The sequence below is a fragment of the Hemicordylus capensis genome, chromosome 1, assembly GCF_027244095.1.
Source record: "Hemicordylus capensis ecotype Gifberg chromosome 1, rHemCap1.1.pri, whole genome shotgun sequence".
NCBI classification, from domain to species: Eukaryota; Metazoa; Chordata; class Lepidosauria; order Squamata; family Cordylidae; genus Hemicordylus; species Hemicordylus capensis.
The window spans coordinates 377,242,712-377,260,318 of NC_069657.1; the positions used below are offsets into that span (position 1 = coordinate 377,242,712).

The 17,607-nt window shown below is 39.1% G+C and overlaps 1 protein-coding gene across 9 annotated transcripts in view; it reads left to right on the plus strand.

The window, feature by feature from the left end:
• TTC13 (tetratricopeptide repeat domain 13) overlaps positions 1 to 17,607 on the plus strand; it is a 57,154-nt gene that overhangs the window by 14,188 nt on the left and 25,359 nt on the right. For 6 of the 9 annotated variants that reach the window (XR_008316630.1, XM_053298176.1, XM_053298118.1 and 3 more), the window contains exons 5-16: positions 840 to 905; positions 4,953 to 5,045; positions 6,580 to 6,673; positions 7,910 to 8,073; positions 9,936 to 10,018; positions 10,630 to 10,771; positions 12,274 to 12,448; positions 13,200 to 13,356; positions 14,258 to 14,388; positions 15,004 to 15,136; positions 15,619 to 15,711; positions 16,945 to 17,028. Coding sequence is in view for 8 of the 9 variants with exons in the window: in XM_053298176.1 (XP_053154151.1) it covers positions 840 to 905; positions 4,953 to 5,045; positions 6,580 to 6,673; positions 7,910 to 8,073; positions 9,936 to 10,018; positions 10,630 to 10,771; positions 12,274 to 12,448; positions 13,200 to 13,356; positions 14,258 to 14,388; positions 15,004 to 15,136; positions 15,619 to 15,711; positions 16,945 to 17,028 (1,415 nt within the window). In the remaining variant the exon portion in view is untranslated. Of the gene's footprint in view, positions 1 to 839; positions 906 to 4,952; positions 5,046 to 6,579; positions 6,697 to 7,909; positions 8,074 to 9,935; positions 10,019 to 10,629; positions 10,772 to 12,273; positions 12,449 to 13,199; positions 13,357 to 14,257; positions 14,389 to 15,003; positions 15,137 to 15,618; positions 15,712 to 16,944; positions 17,029 to 17,607 lie in introns of all 9 variants that reach the window. The other 3 variants (XM_053298138.1, XM_053298149.1, XM_053298128.1) reach the window with 2 other exon arrangements.

The following is a 17,607-nucleotide window of genomic DNA, read 5'->3' on the forward strand; positions in this document are numbered from 1 at the left end:
CACAGTACTTCCAGTGACTGTTGCTGGTGTGTGTCTTATGTTTTGTTTTAGAATGTGAGCCCTTTGGGGACAGGAAGCCATCTTATTTATTTATTGTTTCTCTTTGTAAACTGCTCTGAGCTATTTTTGGAAGGGCGGTATAGAAATCAAAATAATAATAATAATAATAGACCAGCCCCGCTGCTCGGTTTGACCGAACCAGTTCAGGGAGCGGTCAAACCGGATTCGGAATGAATCACTACTGCCAGCCTGTGCACACCTCTAGTATGCATGCCAGTCTCTGAATCTTTGCTTGTGTTGGGGAATGACGCTTACTGAGTTCACTGTTAAGATACAGGTGAACCCTGTTATGTGGGGGGGGGGTCCATTTTGCAGTGGAACTGCAGATATCGGAATGCAGATAGCAGGACATTGCAGCAAAGAGAATGGGAGTGGGGTGGGGGTTAGGTTCCTGGAGGCTGGGGAAAAAGGCAAAGAATAGAGGGAAATCGAGAAACAAAGTGTCCTATTGTGCTCTGTGGGTCTCCAGTCTTCCAGGAATGCCTCCTCTCTCAAGTCCCAAACTGGGCATTTGTCTAAGAAAAATTGCAGGAAAAATGGTTGCTTTTAAAAAATATGCCATAAAATGGCTCCTGCTCCCAAAATGGCAACAAGAAATGACCTCGGAGGTAATTTCCAACCACCCTGACCTCATGGAACATAACCCTTTGTGTTCTGCGTATGCCAGAGTCAGGTGCCTAGTTTGGTATCGCTGATATGTAGAACCACGAATAGCGGTGCCACGTATAGCGAGGTCCACCTGTATTAGGTAAATTGAAATTTTCTTTTGTTCTGAATAGGAACAACCGGATCTTGTTAGTGCAATTTATGGACGGGGGATAGCATATGGGAAAAAAGGATTGCATGTGAGTATCTAACATTTCTGAAACTGCACACAACAATAGTAATAATATATGCAACATTTGCATCAATAGATTTAAGATTAATAGATTCAGGCCTAACTGAATTAGAATATTTAGTCTTTATTCTGGCATTGAATGTAAATGGCTGAGGCTAGTATCTAAATCACAAATACCTCAGGATGAATGGTAAATAATTGCTATGGGATACCTAGCTGTCAGATTATCTGTATAGTTACATGTGCAAAGGTTTGTGTAGTCAAGGAAGACAGGGTAACAGGGGTTTTTTAATCTTAGGGAAGGTCTCATTTCTCCATCTCTTGGCAGCAGTGTTGCTCTCGCTAATTCCACAAAGTCATCTAAATCATGGCTGTGAATGCTAGAACAGATTGTTGTGCAGCGTGTTTTGTTCTACATCAATATATTAGCAAAAAGGAATGGGCTAATTGATTTGAATTCTTGTTTTATCTAATTGCTATCACTTCTGGAGGCAAGAATAATTGAACACTGGAGTAGTCTTAGAAAGAGAGAGAGTATAAGCGGATATATCCTGCCTGAGCTGATGGGCTAAAGTGGCTTAAATCCATATGCTTTCCTCTTATCTGGGTTTTAGATTAAGGATGCTTGCCAGATACATGGTTTTGAGATATTCTTGTTATCCAAATTATCTATATTATAAACTGCCCAGGACTTTCCCATGCATCATTCACAGCTTCAGTATACAAAAAGGTACATAGTACAGAATTCGACACATTGGACTGGTAAATCTTGGCTTCATGCATCATCCTCAAGCCTCGGGAGTGATGTGCTCCTCCCTTCCCTGCCAACATGAAAGTTAGATGAATTCTACTTCTGATTCTGGTTAGAAACAAGCCAGGATCATTAATCTCTCGAATGAATGATTCTGCCTTACCCCAGCCGGGGTCTGAACCCAAGCTAAATCTCTGGTTCAGGTCTGGTTTTATTTTGGATCTCAAACTCAAATTGTTCAGTACTATACAGGTGTAAAGATTAGTTCTGCTGTGTTCCTGTTCCTAATCTGTAATAGTTTTTCCCACTGTCATGGGCAGGGGAGGTGGATAGCATTCCTGAGACTTGGTGGTATAGCACGAAGCCAGAATTTAATACTGGCTCTGCAATACATCTGAATTGGTCCATTATAATCATGAGCTTTTTAAAGCAGATTTTAATTCCCATAGTTGCAGAGAGAGCTTGGAGGTATGTGAGCTACATTATCTGAAGTCTCTGAAATGTGGCATGTGTGGTAATCTCTAGGGAAAGCACTTTCCAGTCTATACTGGTGTGTCTGGAAATATGTTCATTTAACCTCCCAGTACAACAGACCTCTTTTTGCATAGTTTTAAAGAACAGGACTGAAAGGTGTTTCTTTGACCACAGACTCCCCCACTCCATTATTCTGAATTGGGTAGAAAGGGGTTCTGCTAGAGTTGGAAGTAAACCTGGCATAGTTGTAGATATGTCTTCCTTAATTACCCCAGACGGCTTTCCAAACTGTTTCTGTGTCTATAGCAAAAAATAATGTGTTGTTATATAGCAGAAGGCTTTTGTAAATGTTACATATTCAAAATAACCCAGGGCAAAATTGAAAATTAAAAGTGAGATGTATTTAGGACAAAATCTAGCATATGAACTTAGTTTGAGATGTCAGTTGGAAGCCGGTAGAAACTGTTAGATTGTACTTATAAAAACAGTTTTCTCCCCCGTGAGCTGTGTCAGAGAGCCAAATATATATGCAGTTTATGTCCACAGAAATAGATTCACTAAACTCATAACTGAACATATCCCATGGTGTTTGATGTGTAATTTCAAATCCATGTGAAGTCTGAGCAATCTTCGCAAGCAGTTGTTTGAAGTTTTCCAGTCAACAATTAGCTAATTAATCTGGAGACTGAACACAAGATGAGTTAGCAAGAAGGCCAGGTAGTACAGTTAGCCAGTCTCCAGGAATATTTTCATAGCAGGCTGGCTTGACAGAAGTCCAAAGAGAAATGCAAAATACTGCCCATAATACGTCTCAGATGAGCTTTGTGGGTGAATCTTTTGACTTAATAAATTTGCTTCCCTGATTCCAGTACATTCAAAATGGGCACAATGTTGCCATAGAAAATAATCATATTTCTATATTTGTGTTACACATTCGCTTTTTCTCAGTAAAAACACTACTTTTGTCAGTTTTGTTTTGTAGCTGCCCACTGGATTTCTACCCAGAATCCGTTTGATCTGGAATATGGCAATGTGCAATGCAATTACATCACATCATGTGTTTTGTCTACCTAGACATTGTAAGGAAAGGAAGAAGAGATGGATTGGCAACTCTGTGTCTCTTGTAATGTTAAATTAAGCCCTACGTTGGGTGTTATGCAACCCCACGTTGTAGACTGACAGCTGCAGGATTAAACCCCTGGTTTTGCAGCATGTTGGCCATGAAACCAGGCAGGCTGCAATAAATGGCCGGTGTACTGTGTATGAGGATAGTCATAGCTGTGTGCTCTCCATCCTCCATCAACCACTGTCTGCCCTGCTTATGATGCTGAAAGAGTTCACCAAACTATTAAGGATGGACACTGAAAAAAATGAGCACTGACAGAGGAGCTATTTCAATTTCACCATGATGTTGGATTTGCTAAACTAATATTTATGGCATAAACAGTTTATTTCTCTTGGCACACATCAAAATATTCCATGACTAGTAGGTGACATGGATCAGGCAAATACATTTTGCATAGATTACACTGCTAGGATAGTTCAAGAAATGTAAGCCAGGAGGTTCAAGAAACGAAATCTTGTAATATCACGGGGGTAATGTTTGTAGAAACTGCAATATCAAAGTGCTTGACTTAACCCCCAAATGGGGTTAGGTTCCTTATCTGAACAATTTGCCCTTGTGGCGAGGCTTCATGGAACAGTTTGTGTGGGAAGAGTGGCTATTTAAACTTTTAAACCGCCCCATCTGTCAGCTGAGAAGTGGGAAGAGCAGCTATTTAAACTTTACATCTGCCCACATGCCAGCTGCGTGGTGGGGAGAGGTGTGAAGTTTAAATAGCCATTCTTCCTGCTTCTCAGCTGACACTTAAGGAGGTTTAAAGAAGTGGTGCAAGAAGCAATAGTGGATGCAACAGCGTGCACCTCTTGTGACGCTTCTTTAAATTTCCCTGCGCACTTACTAAGAAGTGGGGAGAGTGACTATTTTAACTGTATGCCAATTTAGTTGGGGTAGAAAACCAAGAATAACCAATACTACCCCTCTCCACAATAAATAAATTGGTATATAGGGAAATGGCTCGCAAATGGCAAAACTGCTATTCGAGGACCACCTGTATATGTCATAGGATTTTTTATTAGTGTGCTTGCAAAAGGACACTAAAAACGCAGTTTTAAATTTTTAGGATTTCAGCTTCAAACATTATTCATTTTATTGACCAGTTACCATATATGGTATATTTGCATCACAGTAAATGTGAATCTGAGAAAGATCTTTTGAAAGATCTTCCAAAATGAAGGATGTCATTTTGGAATTATTGATCTGATTATTGAGTGTTAAAAATATGTTGAGAACAATAACAGTTAAAATATGATTATATTCTGAATTTCTTATTAAAAATACCAAAAAAGTATTTAAATCTTTCCCTGGGCATATTCCAGTATAAAAAGTGGTGCATTCAGTTAACTTAAGTGGCAGGATTGTTCATGCTATATTTGTCATCTGTAGGTAATCTGGAAGTATGATCTGCAGAATTCCTTCAATAAAGCTTTAAAAATTAAATTTTCATTGAGCACATTCTGGTCTGTAAATTGGTGCATTCAGCTAATTTCAGTGGCAGGATTGCGTATGCAAAATTTGGTATCTGTGTGTCATCGGGAAGTATGACTGTTTCAGACAAACAAATCCTTCAAAATATAGAATAGATGAAAGCAATAACTATGATTTACTATTGACACTGTGCCATCTAATAATGGTTAGCTTAATCTTATAAATACTAGGTATTTACTGCTGCTTACATTTTTCTCCCTCCCCACGCACCCCTTTTCAAGGATATTAAAAATGCAGAGCTTGCTTTGTTTGAGCTGAGCAGAGTAATTAGCCTGGCACCAGATCACCCTGAAGTATTTGAACAGCGAGCAGAGGTATTTTTTCTTTTCTTTTAAAGACTTGTTAATTTTAATATTTTATACATCCTTTTTGTTTTTGTTTGTTTACCTTCTGACCATTCTACATGTCTGATACTTCTCATCTTAAAACAATGCACCTCTTTTCTCTCCTTTAGTTTAGTCATATGATCGAAGGAAAATATACTTGTAATATTCATGAAAATACATGATTAAGATTAAAGATTTGAGGTACATAGACACACAACTGTCAACTAACTATGTACACAGGCTTATAATTATCAAAACATTAAGAATGTTTTTATTTGTGAAATGTCTTGATGCCAAAACTACATTTGCAAACCCTGTTTAATCAGAAATATTGGGCCCTGTTTAATCAGAAATATTGGGACATTTCACAAATCATGGTTTGTTTGGTTGGGAATGCGAGCCAAGCCTACAGACTCCTTAGTTCCATTGTGCAACCAAAATGTTTCAAATCTACTGTATTAAATGAAGGCTCTGCAGCTGATGCAAATCTAGGAGCTGTGCTTTAACTCTGACTTACAAGCCAGGATGGGCAACCACAGTTTGATGTTGGTTTCAGATCCAGGCTTATATGCCAGAATTAAACTAAGTTCCAGCTTTGCACAAGCCACATGGTTGAACAAGTCAGAATTCTTGGCAGTACACAGTGTAAAGAGGAAATGGGAGGGAGAGGCATGTGGTCTCAGCTCATGTTCCTGAATGAGATCATCTCAACCACATGGGTGCAGCGAGCAGGGAAGCCCTGAGGGCCCTCAGCATACTATTACTATTTTTACTGACAGAACTGGAACAGGGGCGTGGGGTGAAGGGCCCCAAGACTATGGTTTGCCACAGGCCACCTCTCTGCAACCCTGCTGGACCTGGCCCATTGTGTAATCAAACTGAACAATTGAAATGAACTTGTGGTTATATATATTCTTTAAAGTATATGAGCATGTCATTGACTGTGCATTTGTTTATGTAGCATTTTGTGTATTTCTTTATGTATAGAAAGTTTCTATTAGATAACAGGGGTAACCAGAATTTTTGTAAATGCAGTTGATCAACTTGGAATTGACTAGGAAAAAATACATCATTTCAATGTACCCAAATATACCTTTTTTACCTTTTACCTTTTTATTTTTGTTTACTTCATTGATCACTTGCCTCTTCCTTCAAGAAGCTCCCAAAGCAGCTTGCAAAATAAAATTAAAGGCCCCAAATTAAAATGGAAAAATGTTAGAATTCCCCACAAAATCCTAGCACTGGATTTCACCCCAACCTCTCTGTCCCAAAATGCCTGGCAGAATAAAAAAGTCTTGGATTGGTTTCTAAAGGTTAAAATTCATGTAGAATAATATGTGTACATTCTCCAGTCAATTTAAATGTACAGTTTCTTCTCTATATAGCAATGCATTTATTTCATTGTAGGTTTTGAGAACAAATTGTTTGTAGATTAAGTGTTGCATATTGTAAGGTAAAATTATTTTCAAAAATGAAGGATTACTTCTATTTGCTAGGCTGAAATATTACCTTGGATTTATAGATACTTTCACCTCTGGGTCGTATTAGCGAAGCACTGGCTGACCTCACAAAAGCTATTCAGCTAAAACCTTCAGCACGTCTCTATCGGCACAGAGGTACTCTTTACTTCATTTCTGAGGTTAGTTTTTCAGTTAGACACTGCTAGTAAATGAGTTACGACAGGCGATCAGTCTTGGGGGCTACATTTGATGCTAGTCTTAAGTTGCAAAGTGATATATATATCCTTCTGGAGAGTACAGTTTGTGGGAGCTGAGATTGCTCACTTCTGGTACCCAGTTGCCCTGTTTCTAGACAAGACGTCTAGTCTATGGAGGCTGCTCAAGAGAGAGAGTCGGGCATTTCAGACTGAGGGGGATAACAACTGCTGTGTATCTACTTTAAAAGGAAGGATATGCAATGTATAAATAACTGTACATTTGCAGAAATATCCACATTTCATTCTTGTTACACAAATAAAAAATACAGTTAGCATTATCATAGAAAGCTGTCTCAGTGACTTAGTTCTAAGTACCATTACATCAAAAACTGGATGGCTGATATCTCTAGGGTTAGTGGAAACAATTTTTAAGGGATTTCTCTTGGCTTTTTGTAAGTTCAGTTTTTTAATTCACTGTGGTCTTCCCCACCACCACCCTTATACTTGTAAGAATAGATGGAATGTATTTCTTGTGACCCAGTCTTATGCATGTTTACTCAGAAACAAGTCCCTCTACATTAAGTAACTCCCTAGTAACAAACAACTTAAGTTTGTTAAATGATTATACAATTGATTGAAGTGCTTCACATGGCATGTGTGAAACGCCAGGCGGGGTTTGTGCGAGGAGAGTGAGTTTAGCCCACTCTCCCTGCACATGAGTAGTCGCTCGTTGCTGGGTTGGTGGATCCAGCCTGCCCTCGGCCGCAGCTCCATTGGGAGCTCTGGGGGTTGGGGGAAGGGGGCGCTGCTGCGCGGTGCCCCAGCCCCCCAAACCCCAGGAAGGCATCGTGCGAGTGTGTGGTGCCTTCCTGTGGTCCCCTCTCCCCCCCCCAGTGTGTCAGCTGCGGCTGCTTGACATATGATCAAATAAGCAAGGTTAACGGAGTGCTCACTCCGTTAACTTTGTTTAGAGTGAGGGGTAGTTAGGCGGACTAGCTGCCAGAGAACCACCGGGCTCACCTGCAAGCCCGGTGGTTCTCACAATTGCTCAAAACCGGGCTAAGAGAGCCCAGCCTGGTTTTGAGCAATTGTGTGACTAGCTTCATTGTCTTTTTTTCAGAGTTTCTAACATTTTTATAAACTACTAGTGATGAAGGCCAAGTATTATGCAATTTCAATGTAATTTGTGTTGTAGTTTTCAGGTCAACTGACTTTTTCCACTTGATGAAAGTTGCTTTTGTCCAGCAGGACTATACAACAGCCCATGAAGACTTTCAGAATTCCCTTGAACTGAACAAAAACCAGCCTATAGCTATGCTTTACAAAGGTTTAACATTTTTTCACAGAGGACTTTTAAAGGTAATTATTTTGAATGACTGGAATTTGTCAAGATTTCCCACTATATGGATTGCATCCTAACTAGCTCAATTCATAACCTCCAGGTTGGACTACTGCAATGTGCTCTATGTAGGGCTGCCTTTGTATGGAGTTCAGAAACTTCAGTTAGTTCAAAATGTGTCAGCCAGATTGGTCTGGCTTATGTCCGGGTTGCCTGAGAGAGCACCTTTCTCTACAAGCTGCACACCACTCATCACAGGGCCCCTCTCTTCGAGTGCCACCAATTCATCTGGTGGAGACCTGGGATCGGGCCTTCTCAGTTGTCACCCCTGGGTTGTGGAACACACTCATAACAGGGTTATCTTCCTTGGAGGCCTTCAGGAGAGCCTTGAAGACCCATCTTTTTCACCTGGCTTTTAATAATATCTAGTTTTCATTTTAATGAGTTTTAATCTGGTTCAGATGTTTTAAACTGTTTTATTACGTGTTTTTTATTTTAATGTAAACCACCCTGAGCCACTTTAGGAAGGGTGGTATATAAATTGAATGAATGAATGAATGAAGTGCAACAGTACTTATGCAAGCTATGTTCTCCACCCTTTTGTCCCTCTTGCAGCTCCCTGATCCCCGTACCAAGCCATTTCTGAGCATTCCAGACCCTTGGAAGGGGGGGGGGTTCCCCAATCCTCAGGAGTGACTTTTCAGGGGGATAAAGGAGCTTCACTAGGGAGGAGCGGGAGGGGTATCTTTGTCTGGTTGCCCTTTCCCTTCATAAGTAATTACATTAATTTCAGTAGATGTTTAAGGACATGCTTAACTCTCTTCATTAAACCAGGGTTGCACAACTTCAGCTTTCCATCACCCCCGACTGTAGTGACCAATAGTTGAGGATAATGGGCTCTTCAAAATTGGAAACGTCACAGATTTTGGACTCTGAGGGCTCTTAGGCAACAGAGTGCACTTAGCTGGAAAAGAGGAGTTGTGCGAGGATGCCTGCTGCACCCCCAAAGTCTCTTGAAGCACACATGTCTTGTTAGTCGGAATGTGGCCCCAATGAGCCTTAGAAGTGCTTCACTGCTTGTGCTAATTACTTGTAGTTTTCTTAGTTGCAACACACTTTGAAAATGAGGAAAGAAAAACTTTTGAAAACTCAGCAATTCAAAATGTTTTAATAACAATTAGCCTTATTTGTGCCCGAGAGACTTCAGTGGTAACTTTTATTAGATTAAATAATGATCTTTCTGTCATTTCTCAGTTTGCATTTTATCTGCTTGAATGACTGCAGCTCATGATTAAAATATTTGTCAGCAATCTTGGCAAGCATTAGATAAATTTAGAAGAGTGTAAAGAAACTTTATGGGCACTTAGCCTCCTTCTCTCCTGTCCCTTAATTTAGTTCTTTGTTAAGCTTATCAATTGGTTGCTAAATTTCATCACAGATTTATGGTGATTCAAATGGAATGCGTTCAGGAATCCATGTTTGCTTGTTTGTAGGGTACTATCTGTACATAGGCTTTACCATTAGCCAGACATATCAACATTTTGGTTTTTAGGGAAATATTATTTGAATTAATTCATATGTAATTTATTAGCAATTTTGCTCATGTACGATTATTCTCTCAGTTCACTTTAATGATAATCTAAGTCCCAATATAAGTGTGGACTAAGACTGGGGAGGCCCAGGTTCAAATCCCATTCAGCCATGAAACTCACTGGGTGACCCTGGACACTTATTCCTCAGCCTAACCACCTCACAGGGTTGTTGTGAGGATAAATATAACCATATACACTGCTCTGGACTCCTTGGAGGAAGAACGGGATATAAACATAAATAGTTTCGTTAGCAATAATTGATAACAGACACCTATTTGTGCTTTACACAGGAAGCTATTGAATCTTTCAAAGAAGCCCTGAAGCAGAAAGCAGATTTTGTAGATGCATATAAAAGCTTAGGACAGGCTTATCGGTAAGCATATTCACCATGGTGTTTTTTTCTGTCTGTGGCTGTCATGCAAACAAATGCATACAGTGAAAAGGTTTCATATATGCAGTGGGATGAAAGAAAGGAAGGGGAGAGCAGCAAAAATCCACACACACACACCCTTCATAAGTGAAATGTTTTTCAGTGTACACAACATTAGTCTGGATGATGGCTGCTGTTTGGCCCTCAAATGTGAATTCTGCAAAACTCTTTGCAAATGCAAAGGTTGTAGAAAGAAGAGATTTTCAGCTAGGCTGCACTATGCTAAACTTCTAAATTTCTTGAATGTCTTAGCAATTTCTGTGTCAAACCTTGTAGCATTCGGTCGAAACATGCCTTCAATAATATAATGGAGAAAGAAGAATATGGAGTAAAATACTGCCCTTGGTCAAAATAACATATATATTATAAAGTCATTTTTCCTGATAAATTTTTGGTTTATCTTTATGATCTTAAGCAATATTAAATTGTTGAAATTATCTGTAATATGATATTAATTTTCAGAGCCTTGGTTGTTTGTATGTTAATCACATTAGAGAATTACTTTACGAAAAGAAATTGTTGCTGTTCATTTATCACTTTATGGAATTCCTTAGGGAACTTGGGAACTTTGAAGCTGCTACAGAAAACTTTCAGAAAGCACTGATGCTAAATCAAAATCATGTTCAGACGATACAGCTAAGGGGAATGATGCTTTATCACCATGGTAGCCTAGATGAAGCGCTGAAGAACTTCAAGGTAAGGGATGGTACACTCTACAAGTAGTTCTAGTTTGAATTTGTTTTCCTGTGCACTTTGTAATACTGGGAACCTTTGAAGTGGAGAGAAACTTTTTGTGGTGGGCCCACATAAATTGGAAAGATTTTCAGGGAGTTGGGGAAATATATTACTAGCAATGCAGGTTTTGTTTGTTGTCTCCCTCTCCCCCCCCCCCCCGCCGCAAAATGGTTCCATCTCTGCAGATTGTGGCTGCAGCATCACTTCAAGCACTGCTAAAGAGGCTATCGTCAGTCATTTTCTTTCTCAGGATGCACCAGGGACTCCCAGTGCATTCTGGGAAGGAATGTCTGGCAGCAGCCACTACAAAGACCAGCAGTGCTTGAAGTACTGCTACAGCTGCTGCCTAAAGCAATGGTGCTGGTTTTCAAGTGGGATTGTTTGAGGAACATGCCACTGCTAGTATGCTCATCCTTCTCACCCTGAAAATGTTTTAATTATTTTAATAGGTACCTTCCAAGTGACAATTCTCCTTGCTGCTTTTTGCAGCCTGTGAAAGCAGAGGTGAAAATGGTGGAGGACATTGAGCTCAGTAAAATTTAGAAGCAAGTCTAAGTGATGCACACTGAGGCAAAAAATCCTGACTTCACATATATGTTGCTGACATCTGAACTGATTATGACTGCTCAGGAAAGATCTTAGGCTTGTTGTGGGTTGCTTAATGAAAATGTTAACTTAATGTGTGCGGCAGTGAAAAAGCCAAATTCCTTGATAGAGATTTGTTAGGAAAGGGATTTAATACACAGTGCCAAGATCATAATGTCTTTATATAATTCTGTAGTGCAATCCCATTTGGAATACTTGATTTAGTTCTTCTTGCCCCATCTCAAAAAGGATTGTAGGATGGGAAAAGATGCAGAAAAAAGCAACCGGATTCAATGGATCAGTGGACTGGAGCACCTTCTCTGTGAATTTGAGGCTTTTTAGTATAAAGAAAAGTTGAGTAACGCAAACATTGTGATAGGGATATATAAAATTTTGAATGATGTGAAGCAAGTGGATGGAAACATTTTTCTTCTCTCATTAGAATGAAATTTGGAATTATGTAATGAAATTGATTAACAGTATATTTTGGCGAGACAAAAGAGTGTATTCCATACAGTCTGCTGCTCCAAGAGGTGGTCATGGCCACCAGTTTAGATGACTTTAAAAGGGGGATAGACAAACCTGTGGGGGGTGAGGATACAGTGGCTATTAGCCATGGTAGCTAAATGACATTTCCATGTTTAGGGGCATTATCCCTCCAATACAGGCCTGCACAACATTTTGAACAACTCATCATCTGCAGCCACAATGGCCAATAGTCAAGAATGTTGGGAGTTGTAGTCCAGCAACTGCAGGGGGGCCGAAGTTGTGCCCTGCTGTAATATGGTGCTGGGGATACGGAACAGGGGAAGGCTGTTATAATTTGTTTGAAAACTCATAATAGTCTCAGATTTCTTTCTTTCCTTTTAATTTTCCAGAGGTGCCTGCAGCTGGAGCCATACAATGAGGTGTGCCAGTATATGAAAGGTCTCAGTCATGTTGCTATGGGCCAGTTTTATGAAGGAATAAAATCTCAAACTAAAGTTATGCTAAATGATCCTCTGCCTGGTCAGAAAGCTAGTACAGAGTACCTGAAAGTGAAATACCTCAGAGGTTGGTTGCAGCCAATAAATTGTTTAATGATTTTGCACTAAAATGTGTATACATGTAAGAATAATGCTTGTAGCATTTTTAAAGGGACATGTGGTTCTTCTTATTCTTGCTGAGTCTTTCTAAGGATCTTGGCTCTGATAATTTGAAAGATGATTTGAAGTTTACCTATGATTATAAATGCTATTCTTTATTTATTTATTTATTCAATTTCTATACCTTCCAAAAATGGCTCAGGTTGGTTTACAAAGAGAATGAATGAATGAATGAATGAATAAGTTGGATCCCTGTCCCCAAAGGGCTCACAAACTAAAAAGAAACATAAGATCGACACCAGCAACAGTCACTGGAGGTACTGTGCTGGGGGTGGATGGGGCCAGTTACTCTCCCCCTGCTAAAGAAAAGAGAATCACCACGTTAAAAGGTGCCTCTTTGCAAGTAAGCAGGGATTTTTGCTTGACACACACAGGGATTTTTATACAACATACATGCTTACATTTTTGCTTGGTAGAATACCCGTTGCAGAGGAGCACTGGCAGGAGAGGGGGCATGCCTTCATCTCCTGGTTGTGTGGCTTCCCAGGGTATTTGGTGGTCTACTGTGAGAGACAAGAGTGCTGGACTAGATAGGCCAGGCCTTGGGCCTGATCCAGCAAGGCATGTTCTAATCTGTTTGTCCTCACATGAAAACCTTTTGATCTGCAAGTCCTTTAACTTACAAGAAAGTAGGTTTAGGCTGTTTGTTTACTTTACAGAATATTCTCGCTATCTACATGCTCACCTGGATACTCCACTTACAGAATACAATGTAGATATGGATCTTCCTGGAAAGTTTAAAGATCACTGGGCCAAAAATCTTCCTTTTCTCATAGAAGACTACGAAGAACAGCCAGGATTACAGCCCCACATAAAGTGAGAGACTAATTGTTTCTTTACAGTCTTTAGCATGCTGTGCTGGAAATTTTTAATAATGATATTGACAGGCTTAATCTTTAGCAATCTGCAAGTGGCTTTTTAATGTACTTGGGTATAGTGGTGTTTTATAATCCAAGATCATAAATCTTTAGTATAGAAAGAGGCTTTACTGCTTTGAGGTATACAGTTGAATCTGTATTTAAAGAATGGATGTGTATGTGTCTCTGAAGAGAAGTTACCTGGTGACATCCAGGTCTGCAACACTGCACTGATAGTGGAATCTCCTTTCATAAACAGAAGAAGAGTTGAGCTCATGCAAAGTGTCCTCAAGCAAGGGTTCACAAAAGGAGCTTCTGTCAGCAGTGCTCTGATCTGAATGCCACTCTTAATGTGAGAGAATATTTTCTTCCACATTATTTCAAAATGTTAAAGTGCGTATGATTCTCAATCTGTTTTTTTCATTAAAGAAAAGCTATCTAAATTATTCAGTTATATTTACTTTTCTGAAAATTTTATGTACGCATGAAGCACAGAATCTGAAGACTCTGAATATAGTACACTACACTTCTGCTAATGGAAGGCTACTGGAAACCAAGTTAATGTTCTTTGAAACCATTTACATTAGCTGCTTAGCAAGTAGTCTCCCACTGGGAGTTGTGATCTTAGCATTCTTGCTGGAAGGAGTAGGAGCAGTAGCTGAAACTCTTCTAGATGGGTGGGGTCAGGCAATCTTTCCCCTTCCACTGCAACTATTGGACACCTTTCTTTATTCTCAATCGCAATGGCCATCTTAAACCTTATTTCTAATGTCTCTGCTTGCCACTGACTGCTCTGGAAAATCCATGTAGGACTTCCTAGAAATTATCTTGATTATTTAATCTTTGCTAATGATTTTAAGGGATGTGCTGCTTCAGAAATTTGAGACCTATAAGCCCAAAATGCAAGAGATGATATGTGTAGCTGATCATTTGGGTTCACTGATGCAATACGAGACCCCTGGATTTCTTCCAAACAAGAGAATACATAGAGGTATGCTGGAAAAACATGACTTGAATATGGAAATAAAAGCTTGGTGATACTTGCTGTGATTACACTTGGATACTTAAGTTGAATTGCAGTACAGCTGTAAAATGTGTTTGTTTTTCAGTTTGTAGTTAGCTTATTCATACATTACCCTGTAAATAAAAATGCTAAGGTTTCACAAGCTGCTGTTTACTATAATGTATAAATACTTAATGAGGCAGCAGCTTCAAATGTAAAAATGAAATTCTGGCTGACATCCCAATGAATGATTTGTTCACTGAAAAATGTTCCGTGCACCTAACAGGGAAGGGGTGATTTCCACCCATCTCCCCTTCCTTTTGCAGCCCTTTGTGCCTCCTGAAAATATGTTCCTGGAGGTTGCAAAACTCTCAGGGACATATTTTTAGGAAGGACAAGGGCTGAAGAGGGAAGAGGCATTGATGAAAATATTCCTCCTGTTTGTGCAGCTGAAATGTTAGTCTGGGTGTCAGCCACTGTTGTTAAATGGAGGCCCTTGTTCTGTCGTTGTCCTCATTGTATCTCTTTATCTTGTCTCAGTTTTCATTTCAGTTCAGAATGTGATTGGATTTATCTGGTAATTAACCTGCTTTATTTGTTCAGCAATGGGCCTAGCTGTGCTAGAAGTAATGCAGGCTGTGCAGAGAACATGGGTCAACTCAAAAGTACGGATGAATGGGAAAACCAGGCTGATGCAGTGGAGAGATATGTTTGACATTGCTGTGAAATGGCGAAGGTAAAAAAAAATCTATTGGATCATTTAATTCATGAATTTTGTTAATTATCACTAGCAAGAATACTGAACAGAACTGTAAGCTGAGCATTTGTAGGCCTCAAAAAAGCACGGGTGAAATGAACAGAGGAACGTTTGAATATAGATAATTGTAATTCCTGCCTTGTTACTTCTGCAAAGAATAATCTTATGTTCTGGTATTTGTGAGCACTTCACCACATAAAAAGAACTTTTCAGTTCTTGGGTCTTCTGTTTTACCTCATTCAGATAGTCCCACAAGTTACATAGGTTTGCAGCATTAATATTGTAGATGGAAGGAAGCAATACTACAACTATGAACATTTACCTACTGCTTTTCAATAAAAATGATGAAAATGGTTTACATAGAAAATAATAAATAACTAGAAAGATTTCTAGAAGAAAAATATGGAAAATTAAATCTGACTCTATACAACTGATAAATCTGTGTTGATGTGTCTTTATAGGATAGCTGATCCAGACCAGCCAGTACTATGGTTAGACCAAATGCCAGCTCGAAGTCTTAGTAGAGGCTTTATTAATCACATCAATCTAATAAGGTAGGATGCTTTAATGGAATTTTGTTTGCTTTAGAAGCTCTTTAGCATATATTCTACATGATAAAATTCATGTTGTGTATGTGTGTGTTGGGATTTTTGGTCTTGTCAAAACCTTTTTTTCTTTCAGTGAAAATTTCATTTTTACGAATACGGCGATATACCACTTTTCAACCAAAGTTCCGAAAGCGGTTTACATGCTGAAATTAACTAAATAATTAAATGGCTGCCTGTCCCCAAAGGGCTCACAGTCTAAAAAAGAAACATAAGAAAGCCAACAACAGCCATGGGATGGATCTTATGCTGAGGCTGTATAGGGCCAGTTGAAAATTTCATGTTTAGTGGTTTTTCCCACCTTGAAAACAAATTGTAGTTCCTCTTGAGATATTTCTCCATTATTTTTTTTAGTAGCTAGAGTTGTAGGTCTACATTACTTTGGAGTTAGTCGTTGAAGAACAATTTCAATACATGTTATGGCCAATTGAATCCATGTTTCTGCATGCAGAAAATTTGTAGGTGCTCCTAAATGTTAGTAAGGATCTCTAGAACAGGGTTTCTCAACGTGTGGGTCCCCAGATGTGATTGGACTTCAGCTCCCATAATCCCCAGCCCCAGTGGCCTTTGGTTGGAATTATGGGAGTTGAAGTCCAATTACATCTGGGGACCCACACGTTGAGAATCCCTGCTCTAGAAGGTGGTGATGCATCCAGCAGACATCATCCAATATTATGATGTGCTCAATCATCACAAAGTCATGATGTTAAATTAAAGTGAAGAGTTTAAGGGGATGTGAGCAAATGGGAATAAAAATAAATAAATGAACGAATATTTACAAGTGCATGTAATTGTATCTTGAACAGATCTGAAAAATAATCATAAATGATAAACTTTTGTTCCTAAATCATTATGCCTTTAACATATGTGTATTATCTTCAGTAGCTTAATGTGTTCATATTGCTTGGAATGGACAGTTTGCAACATTATGAAAGTGGCACTTAAATAACTACTGTTTCCAGATTATCATTAAGCCTGTTTGGCCATCATGACATTCTGATATTGAAAATAAACATACTACAATTAGAATTATTACAAATATATGCATACACGTTGTCATTTTTGTATCTAAGGAACAACAACAATGCCACTGTGTTAATGTACAGAAATTGCATACGTACTTTTCTTTTGGTATATAAATGCCAACTAACCCACCCCATTTAAAAATGTTCTTCTCTACAGAGGACAAGTGATTAACATGAGATATCTGGAATATTTTGAAAAGATGCTTCATTTTATCAAAGACAGGATCCTTGTTTATCATAGGTAAATGAATTCTTGCTTCATCATGAATAATTTTATTCATAAAGTACCTTAAGAATTAGGTGCTATAAAGTAATTGAATTAAAAAATTCTGCCTATGGGCTTACAGTCTAAGAAGATGAGACACCACAGGAAGGGGAAAAGAGAAGGAGAGGCAGAGATCATAGCTAAAAGACTCAGGAGAACAGACATATTTTACAAGTGTTAAACAATTGAAAGGAGAGAGGTGAAGATGTCAAGTGACAGTGACTGACATATAGACTAATATTGCACATGCCAAATAACTATTGGATCCAGCTTAAATCATTACTTTTTGTTTTAAACCTCTCTGTCTGGTTCCTTATCCTCTCTTCTCTTTGCCTTCTCATCATTTTTGCTTTGCAAAAAGTTTCCTTTTCGCTATACCACAGCCTAACAACTTCTATTTTATTCCTCCATCATTTCTCTCTTGAACTCACCAGTTGACATCTAGACAAACAAGCAGAGGCGTAACTAGGGAAAACGGCACCCAGGGCAAGCACTGAAATTGTGCCCCCCCTGCCGCCCCCCCCACGGCCCCCCCAACATACATCTGACTGACAC